Genomic DNA, 19,145 nt, shown 5'->3' with positions numbered 1-19,145 from the left:
CCTTCTTGGCTCCCAGCAGCAGCTCGGCCCCAGCGTGCACATGACTCAGCACCTGGAGCCTTTTCAAGAACCCACTGAGGATCTGAACAATCTGAGCAAAGTGCCCATGAAAAATGCCAGCACGGTGGGGTTGAAGGGTTTTTTTAATTTAATTTTTTTGTTTGTTTTAAATATTAAAGTGGCAGTTTAGTTAATATTCCAATAATGTCTACGTAAAGTTTTCTGGTTCTTTTAAGTCTCATCAGAGAATCTCCCTTTAAAAAAACACTGTTTAAGACAGGGAAAATACTTTCCAGATTACAGTCAAAAATTAAAAACCAACATACTATAAGTAATGTCATAGTTAAATAGTGCTGTGATCTAAAGCAAAGCTTTGCAGATTACTCATTTAACTCTAACGACTTAATTAATAACTGCACCATAATCACAGTTGGAAATTAGTAGTAAAGACAGTCAGGGGAAGGGAAATAAATGTAAAATGTGTAACATCATTTTGAGCAAGTCTAATGCTTGCTAGGAGCTGTGATTTCATGACTCACTGTACACATTTTAGCATATGAGAGGAAGGAAATGCTACGCTCAAAAAAAAAAAAAAAGCCCTGAAGCAGTGGCTTTCCACAGTTTTTGGTTTGTGGAGCACTTTTTTTAAAAGGAAAAGCAGACATGGAGATGGAAAGCACAAGACCACCAGCAGTTTCCTTTCCTCATTCTTTCCATGGACTCTGCCAAAACTTGCATGTTCCCAGTGCCTGCAGCCCAAAGGGTGAAGTCACTGGTGCTGTTTGGACCCTTCCAGCATGAAGGAAAGCAGGTCAGTCCTGGAGCAATCAATCCCTTCTGTCCCATCACCTGTATGAAAACCCATCAATGCCCAAGCAGAGGGGACCAAGCTACAGACACAAACACAGCCTGTACTGTAATTGTTGGGGGTTTTTGTCAATTTAATACAAGATATTTATAGAGATTTACACAGACATTTGTAGGAGCATGAAAAATATTCTGAGCCAAGCTGGAAATACTGAATAACGCCATGGCTTGGGATGAAACAGGTGCTCTAAAGCCTGAAAACTGAATGCAACCCTAAATTTTGGGAAATAAAGGGCATCAGCAGTCATCCTCTGCTTTCTGGAGTGCTCTCTGGCCAGACATCACTGCAGAGGCCAACATCCCCACTGGTGAAAGGAAGAGCTCTGAGGCTGCTAGAGCAGTGCCATGGACATTTGTTTCCCACAGCACATCTCAGTTGTGAAGGCAGAGTGTGGATTTATGAGGTCTGCAGGCACAGGAATGGCAGAATGAAGAGATCTTCACTGGTCCCAAGCAGGAACAAGGAGGTTTCCAAATGTACAGTTCAGCCCTTGGCAGGCTCAGCCAGAGGGATGCAGGATCTGGAAGCAGCAGCCCTTAGTGCTGAGCACTGAGGCTGTGCCTGAGCCTTTCCCTGCCTTTGTGTTGGTTAGCTCAGCTCAAAGCACCTCTAGGATGCTCCAGAGACCTTTGAGCAGTGCCACCTTTCCTCAGAATAGGAGTAATTTGGTACAACAGTGTCCAAATATCCAAGTAGGAGACAATAGCTGTCCTTTTAAAGGAAAACTTTTTCCAATTTAAGAGACAAATAGCGTTTACATGACATTAACCAACCTGTTAGTTAACATCCAAACAAAATCTTAATCTCCAGTAATTACACTCAATACTTCCTTGATATTTCCTGTAAAGAACAAGCTAAACATAGCCACTTAACCTTGTCCTAATTCAAAAAGCAGTATTTTCACTAAAGAAACAGCTAACTTATGCTATAGCTTATGTTGTACACAAAACAATTACATCTGGTTTCTCTTACCCAAAAGCAGAAGCTACTTTTAATTAACACACTCTCTCTTTTAACCCAGCCTTTGCCCTGCCACGTGAAGCAGCAGGGTACACAGACCCTTCCTGTGTTTGAATGCTTTCAAGTAACTGTCTACAGCTCCACACCTAAACATCAATGTATTAAATATTCCACTGTAAGATAAACCTGCAATTTCTACCCAAGTTCCTGAAATTTTTTAAGAGCCTCTGACACAGCAAGCTGAGAGTCTTGCAACAGCTTCAATTACTTGGAAAAATCAGATTTTTTTGTAATTAGAGGTTAAGCCTTTCCCAATTTAAAGCTGCCTGTCCAGCCTGGTGGGTTGCTGGCAAAATAGGAGCAGGAGTTTCAGGAGCAGAGCAAGCAAGAGAGCAGCAGAGCAAGTCAAAGCCCCCTCTGGAATGTCTATTAAATGCCACAAGCAGAGGAGTCAGTCCCTGCTCCTCCCACCCTCACTCACCACCTCACTTGGCTATCCCATAAACAGGATTTTCCCATGTTTCTGGGCACTCCAGGGAAACACTGGGATCCACGGGTGCCAGGCAGGCTCTCTCCTGTTCAGGAAGCGACCTGGGCAGCAGGAATCATCATCAGAAACCACAGAATGCTTTGGGCAGGAGAGCACCTCAATGGTCACCTTCTTCCAGCCCCTGCTAGAACTGGGCAGAGAGAGCAGATCTTGCCCTCCTGGTCCTCCTCACCTCACCTTGCAATTTCCTCTTTATTCTTCCTCCCCTTCCAAACCTCCTGTTCCCCCTGAGGCTCTGCTCTCTGCCTCAAGCTGCTGACCTGCCATGGCAGCTTCCTGCTTGGTTCAACACCTCTGCTCTGCCCCAAGCCCACCCTGCAGCTCTCCCAGCCCCCAGTTTTATCATGTCAGCACTACCAAAAGCATCATGTACCGATTTGTTTTAGAGTTTTCAGTACAGAAATGAACCTCACAGGACAGTTTTGATGGCTGGTGGAGTCATTTCTCATGTCACAACACTGCTCTTTCCTGCTTCCAGCCTCACACAGCTACTTCACAAAAATGAGCTCTTCAATGCTTTTGTCATTCACGTTTTTGTGGCTGAGGAGCAGCAGCATTGTTGCTAAAATCTGCAACAAATGAAAGCTGCACTTGGCATTCACACACCTTCCTTGCCTTGCCAGAAACTGCCACCTCAAGGCAGAAATGACAGAGGGCACCTCTGGCTGCATCTTAGTCATTTCAGCTTCTGGTCTGAAATTTTAACAAGTTCAACCTTGCCACCTCAGGTTAAGCCAAGTTCCCCTGGAAATATCAGTATTTAACCATTTTCTGTCAACTCAGCCACAGAAGCAACAACCTTCATCAGAGGATCTGCAGCAACTGACACCTAATCTGGTGATCAGGTCCCTGACACATGCTCTCTCAGCTAGGAGAGCTCAAGTGAAGTTCTAAGATCCCAGAGCTCAGCTGCAACCTGTGCTTCCAATCCCACAGCCATGGGATGACAGAAGAACCAGGTGCTGTGGGACTGCAGGCAGACAACAGACCCTGTTACTTCTGGACAGTGATTACAGGGATAACAAAAAAGCAACAAATTCCCTACTGCACAGAAAGTTACACAGTAAAGTGTTTTGTCTTACTCTGTTACATCATGTCATCACTGTATGCCAGTAATTTGAGATTATATATATATATATAAATTTACTTGCTAGTTTTCTTCAATTGCCTCTGGTGTATCTGGCTAGCATGCAGTGTCTTCATCCACCTGCAAGCCAGGAATCATGATGCTGGGATGCCACACTTTGCTGCAGCAGCACACTCAGCAAGGCAGAGCTAAGCCTCTAATTATTCTTTTTTTTCTCAATACATCCCAAATAGTATTTTCTGTAATATTTCTGTAATCAGTGCAAGATGGTGAAAATTAATTCAGTGATATATTCAAAAGGAAAAATATTTTAATATTAATATTTAACCAAAATCACTAATAGTGACCCCCCCACACTACTCTTACATCCAAGCAGCTGCAAGGGAATACATTATGCTACCCACAGCACACTAACACCAGAGTGCATCAACACTGCTGGATCTGAGCTGCAAAAACGAGGACTAGCATCTCTACAAGCCAAAGTTAGCCCTTGGAGGGCTGGTATGATTGCATATTTAACATACAGTATATTTTCAGCAAGAACAGGCAGCTTAAAAGGAGGGAGAGAGAAGAGGCATAACCCTTGCCACGATAATTCTCTCCTTTGAAGAAGCTTAGGGGCATAGAAATGTGGGCAACCCCTGTACAGGATTTCAGGGCAGCCTTCAATCCATGACTGCATTGCTGGTTTGCTTCCTAAACTTCAGGCTCTCTGAAATACAGACTTGCAGCTTGGCACTGTTGTATTTCAATCAATCGCTTGGTCGAGGATCAGAATGTCATAAATAAAAGGAGCTGAGACCATAAATTTCTGCAGAGATGTAAAATCAAAGAGAACAATCCAACACACTCCCAGGGGGTAGGAGGCTGACACATATTCCAGCTGTTTATATTTCTAGTATGAAATGCTTGTTCATTTTAACTTCTTCACTTCTGCACAGCTTGCCAGAGCCACAATTCCAAACAACAGTGTGGCTCTGGCACTTTGTTTTGTGCTGTACAATAAAAGGCTGCAGGAGATAAAAAACCCTGTGATTGATCAAACTTGTCCACAAACAAAATCCCAGCCCCACCAGCACAGCATTCCCCAATGCCTGGCTGATGAGGTCCTTGCAAAGAAAGGGACAGAAAGGCAGCAAATTACCTATGGACAGCTTTTGTGAGCAGGATCTGTGTCAGGGACTTTCAGCATCAGCATACACTCCTCATGAGAAGATGCAGCAAAACAACACTACCCACCTTTAATTGTGGAAAATGGGGAAATTTAGTTCATGTTTGTAGGGTGGTATTTTAGTTTCTGACACAACAGGAATTACAAAGTGTCCCCTTTCTAATAAGATAAATTGGTTCTGAAAGCAAGCTCCAAAAGCAAAGCACTTTAAGTCTAATTTTGCAGATAACAAAGTGCCTGCCTTTTTTCCAGCTTGGATAAAATAAGGTGTGAGACCTCTAGTTTCACAAGTAGGAGTGAAGTGTACCAAACTGCAAGGTTTTGTGAGCCATGCACAGTAAATAACTGCACTCTCCACCAACCCCACTTGCATGCTAGACACTGTCCCTCATACAGAAGGATCCCTCTGTGTGCTAACTAAACCTTCTCAGGATATAAAATCCTCAAAAACTATTACATACCCCAATGTGGTTCCCAAAAAACCAACTCAGCAGTTTGTCTAAACCCAGAGGACACTGTAGTCTCACACACCCCAAAGCCAGAAGCCTGGGGTGGATCCATTTTCTGGTTTTAATCTTAATTTCTAGCACTTAATTTTCTGCTAAAAGAATACTAATAAAAAAAAAATACAGGCTTGATGGTTTGGCTTTGTTTTGTTTTCAAAGGGGAAGAGCTTGATTAGAGTTTAAAAATTGTTTCAGTGATATGCTTCTTCCAATGTGGTCACAACTGAAATAAGAGCTTTCAAAAAAAAAAAAAGTAGAGCAAACAGTGATCTTTGTTTTCCATATTTTGTTAGAAATGATTGTTATTGTTATCAACAACATTCAGGTAAATAAAAAAAACCAAACAAAAAGTCAGATATTAAATTCCCTAAGGATCAAGTGCCACAGCAGGATCCATACAAAGAAATGTGCAGAGCAAAGCCCCTGCAGCTCTGCTCCACAGCTCCTCTTCCCAGCGTGCTGCATTAGCACAGGACAGCAAGCTTTAGGGAGCACAGCCATCATTTGATTAGTGCCCACTTTACACGCTGCAATTAAATTGCTTTTATAGTACAAAAGAAATAAAGTCGCTATTTTTCAAAGTTTTTGACCTCGCAGCACAGCAAGCCATAAATTGAGATATTTCCCCAAACAAAGCAGGTGTCTGAGCTCACTGCTGCTGGTGACAGGCAGAGAGAGACCCAAACAGGTCCCTTCCCCTCCTGCTCTTCCCATCCCCCTTGTAATCCTGCCCACACCACTCTGCTGCTCTTTCCCAAGCACAAACAGTGGCTGCTGGGCCAGATTATCAAAGGAGACATCTGTTTGACTGATAGGCAAAACAGGAAAACACGATGGGTGCACTCATTTTGTTTACAGACAACAGTTTTTCTAATGCATTTCTTAATTTCCAGAAGAAATTCTGCTGGCCTGCAGAACTAACCAAGAAATCCAAAGATTTCAGCCTGAAACTGCATTTACCAGCCACTAATCTAATTCTTAGAAGCTGACCAGACATAAAACCTGTAAGCTGCAAAAGATCAAAGCTTCTTGTTCCAGATATCAACAGGGCAGACTTGAGCAATGAATCCAAATTTAAGAAAAATTCAAGTTTTGATTTCCAATTTTTTTAAATGTCATTGGAAACAGAGTTTGTATTTGAGTCATTACAGAAATTTTTCAGTTCTCTTGCAGATCCTACACTACAGAGATTCTAAGCTGCCTTGGAGAGCTAACTTAAACACAATTTAAGGCTCATCAATTTAAATCAATTATTAAAATAATTCAGTTAACACCTGGTGCAACCAGCCAAAAGCACACACAGACCTCAGCTCTTCTGCAAATCAGGGAATTGTTTCTCCTGCTTTTCACTGTATCACTGAACTGCAAATTCTCTTTCCCACATTTTAGTTTTGAGTTGCTTATTGCACATAAATGTGACAGAGAAAGGTTATTTCACCAGGAGGGATGGAGCCCAGCCCTGGGCACAGGGCACCTGGCCACCCACCTTATCAAATATTGCCCCCTGCAGTACTTCCTGCAAAAACACCCAATGGACAAATCCATTTGTTTTATTCCCAAAGGTTTTCTGGCTTACTGGACTGCCCAGAGCCTGCAGCAATTGTGGATTTGCTATTTTATTCACTCTGAAGTTTGTTTTCTGTTTCAGGAGCCTTTTTTGTCCCCCAAGGGTCCTCTCCTGGCATGATCTGGTGCTCCCACCCCAACCCAGCATAGGAGAGATTTTACTCCCATTCACTCTTTGGGCCAGACTACAGAGAATTAAATCCTCCCCTACTCAAACAAGGCACAGAATAGTACTTAAAAAAACACAGGCAACTTTCTCCCCTGTAAACATCAGAAGAGGAGCTCTCTTTCCCTTACAGAGAAGTCTCTGCTCTTCAGATTCCTATCTCCAACTTTCCTCATTACACAGCAGAAATTTTACTAACAGCATTATTGGTGAAGCCGAGTCAAACAAGTTAAAATGCCAACTTCTTAAACTCTGATATAGAAATAACTCTTTAAGTCCTCCTGGGAGTTTCAGCACTCAAAGCAAACAGGAAGAAGAATGTAAGTGTTTGGGAAAGGATGCCACTGAAGTTAGTAGTGACAAGCTGTTCAGATTTGAACTGGTAAATATGTAATATACAAAATAGGAAAAGGAAATATTTCGAACCGAGCGATGCCAAAATTGCAATCAGCAAATGGAAGGCTAAATGTGCTGAGCAAATCTGGATGCTTTTTTTATTATTTATTTTTATTGTTTGAGCTGTGCCATATAACCATCTCGTTACAAGAATGGATCAATAACAGCTCCCGGCCACCCCTGCAGTGTGGTGTCACACCTCCACCCACTGCCCCTGCGACAGGGTTTCGGTGGAAGGGACTGGTCAATGCTAAGAAAGGAAGTGCTGGCCTCCTTCTGCTTCTTTGGGTTTGAAAAACTTGAAACCAGCGGGGATTTGTGATATCCAGTACACAAGAGAGATGAGAATTTGGAAACAATAGGACTCTCAAAAGCTGCAAGCACTGAAGTGCCCAATTATGCAGCGATGTACATGAGAACAAAGTGACTGCATGAAGGTGACACCCATCTTCTGAAGGTGACACCCACCTTCTGAAGGTGACATTCCCCAAATCCCTGAGCCCACTGCTGAGGCTGCAGGACAGCACCACGACAGTGGGAATGCAGAGCCAGAGGGACACGCACACGGTGGCTGGCAGGGAGGGCAGGTGAGTGTCACCACCACGCTCACACCAGCCAAAGCCACCAAAAGCAATTGTCATTTGCTGCCAGTAAAGCAGGAAGAGGACAGGTGAACATAGGAGAAGAGGAACAGCCAGGACACATCTTCCTTTGTAAAGGACCCGAAGCAGTGGGAGGTGTTGACGGCATGAAATGTTTCTGTTTCAGGCTGGAGAATGCAAAAGAATGCCTTCATAAATTATTCTCTGTTCTGGAAGAAGAGTGAATAGACTTGAAGGACAGGTGATGTCTCTGAAATATGCAAATAGAGCTGAGCTGGTCCAAGCAATTACCTTTCCACTGCCTGGAACTTCAGACTGAAAGGAATGACTCACAAGAAACAAGAGATGTGCTAAAAGGTAGAAGATGACGAAGGAAGACTGCATCAAGAGGAGAATGGATAGAGCATGGAAAAGAATATTCCTGACCTCCTACTAACAGCTGTTCTTGGGAAAAGGAGCAAAAGAACCCCCAACACATAGTAAAACCATGCCACACAGAAGGGCTGGATTGCAGAATGTCCTGAAAGGCAATTGTGATTGTTCTAGACCAACACAGCCATGAGATTCCCGTGGCTTCCTGGATGTAAAGACAATGGACCTCACCTCAAACACCCTCGAGGCTACCTGTTCATTTTGAAGATTTTCCAGGAAATAAAATTGCTGGAAAAAAGTGCACAGTATGATAATTTTTTCCCAGGTTTTAGACAAAAGCTCTGAAAGAGAAGATTAGGCAGGACTATGAGACAACCTGCAGGCAGCAAGGGTGAAAAAGAAACTGAACCACACTGGAAATAGCCAAGCAGATACAGTCAAAAATGGCACAGAAACTTCAGAGAGCAGAGATCAGCTATGCTGCTGCCTCTCCACATTCAGCTGTCTCCTAATGTAGTGTGGGTACTCCAAAGTCAGTGCAGGAATAGGAAGCAGCAGGTGAGGTTTGGGCTGCTGTGAGAGTGCTTATTGCTTCTGGACCCAAATTCAGGGCAGACCTATTGCACCAGAACCCTTTTACTTCAGGGCTTTTTTTTCCCATCCAAAACAAAGATACTAAATTAAAGCAGGTAAAATCTGATGCTGGAAGGGTACTAATGAAGAAATTTCAATATGAAAGAATGAATCAATGGAGAAACAAGAAAAAGGAATGAAGAAGTGGATCTATTTGGACTATACAAGAAATAATGCCTTTAGTTCCATTCTATTTATTAAGATAAACACTGACAGCCTGAAGGCTGCAGAACAGCAGCAAATCTGCTGAGGAAAAGATGAACCTATGAAAAAAATAAGTGGTTTTAAGCTTAACATTTTACTGAAGGATCAAGATAATTAAGCTGTTTTGCAAATATATGAGACAGGAGACTGAGGAGAATTTAAAATAACACAAAAGAACAATTTTAATGGGTGAGATAAACGGTTGAGATAAAAGTTGGGAACATTGAGAAAGCTTTTAAATAGCAAAATTCACAAGGATGCACAACACAACAAGAAATTGAACACTTTTGTACTGTAATTACTATTTATGATTCATAATTATATGAAAGCCAAAGTTTTCAAATTTGTAATGTGCACTTTATACTGCTTTCAAACCAAGCATTTGGAGTACTTCATTCAGAATCTATGGTACATAAGAAAAATCTGAAGGAAAACAGCAGATGAGCATGTAAAGGAGACACAGTGACAGTGATGAAGCACCTTGTAATGTACCCACAGCTCTTTTCTATAAATCCAATTTGAAATTTGAAGACTAAAGTAGCTATTTTATCTCCATCCTCTGACACATACATCTCCATCATTTTAAAGAACAGAGCTCCCTCTCGTGGCTCCTCAACGTGGATTTGGTGGGGAAAAGGAAAAAAGGGAGAGCAGCACAAGATGCATCAGAGAGGATTCCTGAAAGCATTCTGGTCCTATAAAAGTGGAATTAAAACGATGATGCAACAAGGACAGGTGAATTCTTGTGAAGAAAGCAAATCCAACTTTATTTCAATGCTGAAATTTTAAATTACATTTTCTGCTAAGACAACCTCTTCACCTTAGGGGAAGAGGGGATGAACAGTGCTGCCAACCTCTCTGTGTTTGCTGTATGGGCTCTTTAAAATATTTATTTTGTAAAAACATATTACACCTCTTTTCTGGCTGATAGTTTTGTAACCTGAAGCTCACAGCTCTGACAGTAAGTATTTCTCTGAGGCAAGGAAGTGAAGGGAATACCCAAAAAGCTAAACCTGTCACCACGCTGAACAATTTGTCCAGGAAAGCACTGAGTATTTTGTTTTGTTGGGTTTTTTTTTCATTTTTTAAATTAATATTCATGTGCTTCACCTGACACTTACTTCATTCAGGATTATACATAGATTTTTACAAATTACTTTATTTCTGTATGAGAATTTTAGCTTGGACAAGAATTTACCCGGCAAGCAGCCAACTTTGGCTAACTGCACAGCACATAAAACTATTTTCTCCAAGGGCATTAAAAAGGATTTTTTCTAAATGACAGCCTGCCTTTGCTGCAAAAACACCATGAATGGCATGGAACATGCACTAGTGAAAAAAAAAAAAAATATCCTTAAACCTCAATAACAGCATCAGAAGACAACTCAAAATCAAATTCTTGATTCACAAGATTGTGCCCACACAGGATTTTGCTTCCAAAGCACGGGAGTATAGAAGAACAAATTTCCTACCATGAGAAGAAATCACCATGCCTTCAGCATTTTACTATTAGTGAAATATCTCCACTCTATTTCAAAGGCTATACTTTTTCTAAAGAGCAATCCTCTCTAAAAATTGTATAAAAGTCAGTCTATAAACAGGAGATATCCTTAAGGATTCAATCAAGTAATAAACCTGGTAGATGAAAGACAAATTAATTAAAATGACAGTACAGTCTCCCTCTAACACACAGATACAGACTTGTTATGTTGGAGTACCTAATCATAATCAGATTTGGTAATTTGCTGCATGGAAACAAAAAGGAAACATTTTTAGAATTGATCATTCAGTTCATGTCACTTTCATGGAGATTGCTTTCTATTGATCAACATTTAAAGAGTAGTTGAAAAGAGAAGGATGAGAAAAGGATAAAAAGTATCTTTACATGCTAAATACAGCATGAACCAATAAGAGCAAAATAAATTAGATCACTAGAGCCAAACCAAGCCTGTGCATGCGCTGGCTGTAATGAAGATCATTATGAATGAGAGAGATGGTTCTTCGTGCTTCAGTCATAACAAAAGGAGAGTTTTAGAAATGAATTTAGACTTTAATCTCTTCAAAATGAAGTTTGCCATGCAGCAATTAAAGCCTGTGAGAAGCTGAACCATTGTCAGCTTCCCAAAGACAAATGCTGGTTGGTTTTTCCTAATGATATTTCCACGTTTCCTACCTGTGGATTCCAGCTGGGGTCGAGTTTTTTCACTGCAGCAATGTACTCCTGCATAGCTTGGTGAGGGCTGGTATCTCCCAGGGCTTTCCAAGCCTCCCTAGGAGCAACAGCAAAACATCAGTGAGCCCCTCAGAGACAGCACGAGGTGTTTTTATAATGACAGCAGTGGAACACAGCAAACAGATTCATCAAAATCCTTTCAGGGCGTGCAAAGCCATCTTTCATTCAGCTTGAAATGGTCACCTTTTCTCTGAGGCCATGAATGACCACTGTCAGTGCAGCTCTGCTGAGAAAGGATCTCTCAGGGGATCCTGATCCAGGCTGGAACACAGTTTGTGTTCACAGAGCTGCAGCTGCTCTCACACTTTCGCTGTATTGCACGCCAGCTCTGGATGAAGACAGTAAATAAAGGATTCTGGTATTTCACATCTGTATCAGGCATAGCAGTAAACATTTCCCTGTTAAACAAAGAATTTTAAAGCCATTTCAGGGGCAACTCCCCTAGGTCCATAATTTGTTTATAGATGAGACAAGATGGAACAAAATGCAGAGCCAGAATTGCTAGGAGTGACAAGGATTTCCTCTTACCATTTCTGCTTTCCCTCAAAGTCAAAGAAGCCTGGCTTGGGGGTGTTACAGGTTCCAAGTTTCACCTAAAGAAAAGAAATTTCCTTCTGTCAGAACAAAACAAAGGGGATTTGCACAAGGAAAATTCTGTGTTCTGATGGTTTCAGGGAACTGTGTCACAAGGCCAGAAGAAAGGGGTTTTTGGGAAACAACTTCATCAACCCCATCTCACCCCTGGTTTAGCACCTCTGCATCCCTGGGTTTTCTTTGCATGATGCACAGGAAGCAATTTTGTTGTGCAGCTCATTTCTTTTGCATGTATTACCCACAGGGATAACCAGGGAGTGATTTCTCACTAATGTTATGTTTATTACCCAGCCAAATGCCTCATCCTCCACCAGGATAAAGAAAAATTCTGTTGATTAGGGTTTCCACAGAGATGATTATTCATTACTGCTGAAATTCACCTGCTTCTGCACAAAGCTGGAGTAAACAGACTTTGCTTAATTATTTTCAAGGTCCTCTGGAAGGCAAGGAGACAAACTTGGAGCAAAGGAATGCCAGGCAGCTCCTGAATTTGCTCCGAGGCACCTGGCTGCAGGAAGCACTGCATGAGAGACAAGTCAAGGCCTGAGTGCCAGAGATGAGCCAATCTGTCAGAAGGAAGGCAGAAATTAAAATGTTTGTGTGTGTGGGGGAGGGGGGGTGAAATGAAAAAACACAAGGAAGAAAGGGAACGAGCCAGAACCCAGGGACAGATACATGGAAAAAAGTGTCATAGCCAGTGTCAAATCAACTCAGTGCCAGTGGGACTCGAGCAGTTTTCCACATGTAAAATTTTTTTTACATAGAATGATGGGTGAAAGGCTAGAAATCAGAGCTGAGCCACAGCAGAGCTCCTGGGAAGCAGTTACCACAGCAAGGCCCCCTAAGACAGGACACAGCACAGATGGGGACCCCAGGGAGGGGACACAGGTACACCCTGGAGGTGGGAAAAGGCTTCTGGAGAAATGTTTTGTTGGCCAAGCAAAACCAAACTGCATCCAGCAAATGTTTTATGAAATATGCCCAAGTGTTCAGGCAGGTGAAGTGCTTAAATCAAGGAACAATTCTTCACCTTACCAGGGTGGGGATTTTATGCTGAGGATGGAAGCATTAATCAGGCTTTAAAGAGAGCATGCCCGTGCTGAGAGATATTTATTAGTTCCACTATGTTTTCATTTCAAGTGTTAGAAGATATGAGTGACTGTAACTGAAATTAATTTTCTGTACATCTGACTGTCTCCCAGTGATCAATTCATCCAAATTAGAACATCTTAGCTGGCCTTTAAAACAACATATTGCATTTCAGGGAGATATAGGAGAATAGGCTAGCAACAGTTAAGTTCTATAAATCAGTCACAATTCATGTAGCCTAAATGTTTTTTTCTATGCTCTGAGGTGGATTGGACCACTTGTTTTAAAAAGCAAAACAAACTAGGGAATAAAATGTAAATTCATTATCTGTATGGAAAACGCCGGCTTGGCAATTCTTTAGTTCAACAGCCAACCTGCAGAAATTGGCCAAGATAGATAAAAAAATAAATCTGATTTAATATTAATTTTCCACTGCCATCATCAAAACACGACAGCAGTTTCCTCTCTGGGGCTTTGGCACTCAAAGGCTGTTCTAGCATTGGGGAAGACTGTTAGTAACATTGATAGTAACACAAATCAAGGAACAGTAGTTAAATTTCATCCATCAAGAGGGGAAAAAAGTGCACTTGTGCCCTGCTTGCTATTTTAAGGTACATTAAAAAGGCTTGCAGTGGTTTTGTTGGAAAGAATAAAACACAGGATTTTGGCTCCTCTCTTTTTGCTGCAGGAGAAACCAACGAGGAATTTAACATAAAAGAGGATCCGAGCCTGACAGCTGAGGAAGGGGAGTTAAACATGCCAATACTGACAAAAAAGGCAAAATTTTGTGCAGGACTCTGTCCTCCTGCTACTTCCCTAAAGGACCTCAAAAGCTGTTTTACTCCAGAGCCAGCACAAGGCCAAGAGCCTGTATTAGTATTTTAAATTAAGACTTTCTCATTCTGTGTCCAGAAAATAATTACTGAAGGTCTCTGGGGTGCTGACTGGTCACTTGATGCTCAGCTCTCCTCACTTACAGTTCATCAGCTGCATTAAAAGAACATGACAGGCAGAATGCATTAAAAACTTCCTGGTATTGCTTCTGCATGCATGCAGAGTTGCCTGCAGGCACTATTCTCCTGAGCAGCACAAACATGACCCAGGCAGCCCCAAACAGGCCGTGTCTGCAGCCAGCTCCATCTGTGGCCAAAATAAATTTGGATGAGGGCCTTCACCTGAGAGCTGAAGGTCAATGACATTTAGAAGAGGGAGAGATGCTCAGAGATGTGTTAATGCTGTTCACCATCCCCATAGACCTTCAGCTGCTGCTCCACACTGTGAGAAACCTTGAGATTCTCCTCACACCTTACTCCACGACTGGTTCTCCCTCCCTGGATGGCCCTTGGCTAATTTTTCTGCCAATATATTTATACAGCAGGGTGTTCCAGCCAAATACTCCTACCTGATTGTAAATCTTGTAAGGTGAATTGTATTTGCAGCCTCCCTATGGAGCAATAACAGGAACAGAACCTCCATGGACAGCAGGACTGTACACAAGCCAAGTAAGCTAAATTGCTTTTTCAAGACAGCAATTCCTGCCTGTTCCTGTCCACAGCTCTGTCCCAACCCATGGGAAAGCCCTGACTGAAAATGGGGGGTAAGGAATGGCAAGCAAACACCAACCACAGAAGGGGGGGTCGTGATGTCCAAGGGACTGCATGTCCCAGGGACATCATGCCCCTGGTTGTTATCCACTGATAACAACCAAGACAGTGCCATGGCACAGTTCCATGCAACAGGCAAAAATTCCTGTGTTCAGGGCAGTCTTGTGGCATCACATCCCACAATACTTGAAAGACATCATGCAAAAGTGGTATCATATCCTTGAGCCCACACTGGGAGAGAATACAGACCCTGTTTTGCCATCAGCAGTGGATTTCCAGCTTGCCAGCACCACTCAACATTTACATGGACACATCCTCCTCCTGGCAGGGCAGTTTTCCCAGTCCAGTAATTTCCAGTGAGTTCTGGATCCCCCCCCAATCAAAATCAGCACTGCTACACTGTTCTCCATTTCTGCACCTTCTGAACCCCAGATTTTTACACACTCCCCATGACAGGCAAGTGCTCCCTTCACTTCACCACTGCAGACACAAGGCCCAGACTAGTGATTTGCCCAAAGCCACACTGAAAGCAATGGAAGGGAAGAAAAATCAGTCCCAGTCCAGAGCCTTATGGACTAGTCTGCTCCTCCTGTTGTGGGGCAGAGTCATAAACTCAGCAACATCTTCTAAAAACCTCACTGGAGATGACAACTAAGCAATTCCCTTATTTTCAGGTCTCTGACACATAAACAAAATCAGAGAGAAAAGTAATAAAATCCTGAAATGGCCTCCAATAAAAGGTAATAAAATTCCAGGGAAATGCCTATATACCCAAACAGTTTGAAATAAATTATACACAGTATTTTAACAGAGAGCTCAGCTGTTACTGTCACCTCTTTTATGACGATGCTGTACCTTAAATCAAAGCCTTTAGTGACACAAAACACTAAACTGGGAAAAGACAAGGATGCCAAATCAAGGACAGTGGACAGATCTGAGTCAGCACCTTTGTGTGCCAGCAATTCCACCATCCACTGGGGGCAATATATCAGCAGCTCGTTATGCATCCTGATATGGCTGCTGTAATTAAACACAGAAAACTTGCATTAAACATCCTCGTTTTAATTTAAAGCACAAAATGCTGCAAAACTTCAAGTTAGCAGAGCATAATCCTGCAGTGGCTGTGCTAGCAAACCTCTCCCATCTCCAGTGCCAGCACTGCACTGCCAGGCACTCTGTAACAGGGGGGGCACCTTTCTGAACTGGGGAGGCACAGAAATCCAGGAGCCAAGCACAGCCTGAAACCAAGGAGCACAAAGGCACTTCCTGTCACATCCTGGCTGGTCAGGGACACAGGAGAAGGACACAGAAGTGCCCTGTTCTTCTCAGTGGAAAGCAACTGGAAATCTGTGCTGACAAAGTGTTAATTGTCAGCTTTTCCTGACTTGTATCAAAAATCTTGTGAAACAGCTTTTGATTTTTGCAATTTTTAACATTAAACTCCTTACTGGTCTCACAGAGCTAACACCAGGAAACCCTCTGTAGTCTGGGGACAATCATGAGCTGACAAGCAAGCAATCCCTTCCCATTTCCACCTAGGATAGTCACAAAGCATTTGAAACAGAGCAAAAAATAAAGATGTTATTGCAACAAGCATCCTGAGAATACAGACAAAAAATTATAGAAAAGGCACCTTTTTCCTCTCATCCTGGGCATTGTAAAATTCTCCTTGTATTTCTTTTTTTCCTACCCTCCTTTTTCTCACGAGGGAAAGAGAAACCTGGAGTCCTGTTTAAGCACTAAGCACAGTCTGAAAACAAAACCTCACGTGACCAGCCTGCTTTTAACATAATTACTGGTTCACAAACCACAGCCTGGGAGCTGCCAGCTTAGAGGATAATTAAATATTGCACAGAAAAACTGAGAGCACTTATACATGGCAGTAGTAGGACACAGGTAATCCATGTGGGAGGAACACATATGGAAGATGTGCACACCCAATTCTGTCTGTTCATCCAAATGAGTGGGATCCCGTTCTCAAGCTGAGGCAGCACCTCTTGCCACACACTTGAACCACAGAATCACAGAACAGTTTGGGTTGAAAGATCACCTAGTTCCAACCCCCTGGCACGGTCAGGGACACTTTCCACCACAACAGGTTGCTCAGAGCTCCATCCAGCCTCTATTTATAGTTTTATTCTTTCATACTCTGGGTGTAACAACACTTACAGTTTTCTGTTTCTCAGAGTTAAACGATTGTTACAGTCCTTTGCAACTGGTGCTGTGTTTGGTTTGTTTTATGTAACTTCTGCCACGGGAGCAAGGAAGAAGCTACATTGTGTATTCCAACAGGATGCACCCCATAGCTTGCTCAGCTCACCCAGACTGAAGGGGAAGTGGGGGCTGTGTTCAAGGTTACAACCAGAACCAACCAGCTCAGGTGGGGAGCTGCTCCTCCACACCAATTTCAACCACTGTGGACTCTGCCAAAGCCAAACCACAGAATCATTAACTGGGGAAAAGACCTCCACGATCATTCAGTCCAACCTTTGGCCAAACACCACCATCCACCATTCCCACTAAACCACATGGCAAAGTGCTGCTTCTGCTCGGTTTTTGAACATTTCCAGGGTTGGTCATTCCACCACTTCCCTGGCAGCCCATTCCAGTGCCCACTAGCCCATTCTTTCGGGCAAGAAGTTTCTCCTACTATCCAACCTGGACCTCTGCTGGCAGAACTTGAGTCTGGTTCCTGTTCAAAGGATGCAGTGTCAGGGCCACCGGCGCTGAGCGAGGGTGAGAGGTGAGGAACAGCCACCAGGGTGATGGATTCACAGAATCATTTGGGTTGGAAAAGAGATCACAGAGTCCAACCTTAGATCTACCACCACCGTGACAACCAGACCACGGTGCCAAGGGCCACGTCCAGTGATTTCTTAAACAACTCCAAGAGCAGTGACTCCACTGCCTCCCCTGGGCAGCCCCTTCCAATGCCTGACCACCCTTCCAGTGAGGAATTTTTCCTGATGTCCAGCCTGAACTGCACGTGGTCCAGCTCAAGGCCATCTCCTTTTGTCCTGTCACACGTTACTCGGGAGCAGAACCCGACCTCCACCTGGCCACAACCTCCTCTCAGGGGTTGTAGAAAGCAACAAAGTTCCCCCTGAGCCTCCTCTACTACAGGCTGAGCCCTCCCAGCTGCTCTTCACCAGACTGGTGCTCCAGACCCTTCCCCAGCTCTGTTCCCTTCCCTGGACATGCTCCACCACCTCAGGGTCCTTCCCGAATCGAGGAGTCCCAGACTGAACCCAGAATTTGAGGTGCAGCCTCACCCATGCCCAGCACAGGGGGTTTCTCACTGCTCTGGTCCTGCTGGAACTGAAAATTTCTCTTCTCTGCCTTATTTACCACCGGTCACACCACGGCTGATACAGCCCTCGGCCTTCTCGGGCTCATGTTCAGCTGCTGCCCACCACCACCGCCAGCTCCTTTCCCGCTGGGGCACTCCCCAACCATTCTTCCCCCAGATTTCCCGAATTTCGGGGGGTCTGTCCCACCGGACTCCATCCACCCCCACCGCAGCTGTCCCGGAGGAAAACACCCCCGCACCTCCATCCCCCCGGGACACAACTTCCCTCCTGGGCACACACATTTCGGGCCGCAGCCCCTCTGCAGAGCCCAGGCCCGGCCCCTCGGGGCACCGCTCCGCTCTCGCCCCCCGGTCCGGCCCGCTCAGCCCGTGGGCCGGTCCCGCCTCACCTGCTTGTAGCGGGCGTACAGATAGAGCAGCTGCTCCTTGCTGGCAGCGGGCAGCAGCGAGGGGAGCCGCTCTGCCGCCTGCTCGAAGAGCGCGGGCAGGTCCCGGTCCGGCAGCGCCGCGCCCGTGGCCGCCGCCTCGGAGCCCGAGCTGAGCTCGCCGCCGCTCCCGCCCGCCGCCGACAGCGGGGGCGACGCCATGGCGGCCCGCGCCCGCCCCGGTCCGTCCGGCAACACGCTCCCCCGCCGCGCCTCGGTACGCGCGCCCGTGCCGCCCGCGGGAAACGCGCCCCGCGCAAGAAGGTTCCGGGCAGCCGCGCATCCGCGTGTCGGCGAGCGGCGACATGACGTGGAGTGACAGAATGGTTTAGGCGCGGAAAGATCTCCAAGATCATCGAATCCAAACGTTCCCTCAGCAGCGCCAACATGTTCACCACTCAACCGTGTCCCCAGGTGCCACATCCAAGCGGTTTTTGAGGGCTTACAGGGATGGTGCCTGTCCTGGGCAGCCTGTCCCAAAGGCGGACCACCCTCTCCACATAAAAACTTCCTATTACGAAATGTAAACCTCCCCTGCCGCAACTTGAGGCCGTTTCCTCTCACCCTGTCGCTTGTTACCGGGGAGAAGAGGCTGACACTGCGCTCGTTCCACCCTCCTGTCACGGCGTCGAGATGTCCCCTGAGCCCCCTCAGCCTCTCCTCACCAGAATTTTGCTCCAGCCCCTTCCCAGGCCCCGTTGCCCTTCCCTGGACTTGCTCCAGCCCCTCAATGTCCAGAACTGGACACAGGATTCAGGCCGTGACCTCCCCCGTGCGCAGCCCAGGGGACGGGCCGAGCGGGAGGCTCT

At 44.7% G+C, this 19,145-nt stretch overlaps 1 protein-coding gene across 6 annotated transcripts in view; it reads right to left on the bottom strand.

The window, feature by feature from the left end:
• The window catches only part of ACBD6 (acyl-CoA binding domain containing 6), an 80,931-nt gene extending 62,418 nt beyond the window's left edge, over positions 1–18,513 (bottom strand). For 5 of the 6 annotated variants that reach the window (XR_009487563.1, XM_059854749.1, XM_059854750.1 and 2 more), the window contains exons 1-3: positions 18,301–18,513; positions 11,843–11,907; positions 11,255–11,351 (exon numbers count right to left, since the gene is read on the bottom strand). Coding sequence is in view for 5 of the 6 variants with exons in the window: in XM_059854749.1 (XP_059710732.1) it covers positions 11,255–11,351; positions 11,843–11,907; positions 18,301–18,498 (360 nt within the window). In the remaining variant the exon portion in view is untranslated. Of the gene's footprint in view, positions 1–11,254; positions 11,352–11,842; positions 11,908–12,288; positions 18,080–18,300 lie in introns of those variants that run through there. The other variant, XM_059854754.1, reaches the window with a different exon arrangement.
• Positions 18,514–19,145: the final 632 nt, after the last annotated feature.

Source organism: Haemorhous mexicanus, chromosome 9 (genome assembly GCF_027477595.1).
Source record: "Haemorhous mexicanus isolate bHaeMex1 chromosome 9, bHaeMex1.pri, whole genome shotgun sequence".
In the NCBI taxonomy this organism is placed as follows: Eukaryota; Metazoa; Chordata; class Aves; order Passeriformes; family Fringillidae; genus Haemorhous; species Haemorhous mexicanus.
This window is presented reverse-complemented; position numbering and strand designations above follow the sequence as displayed.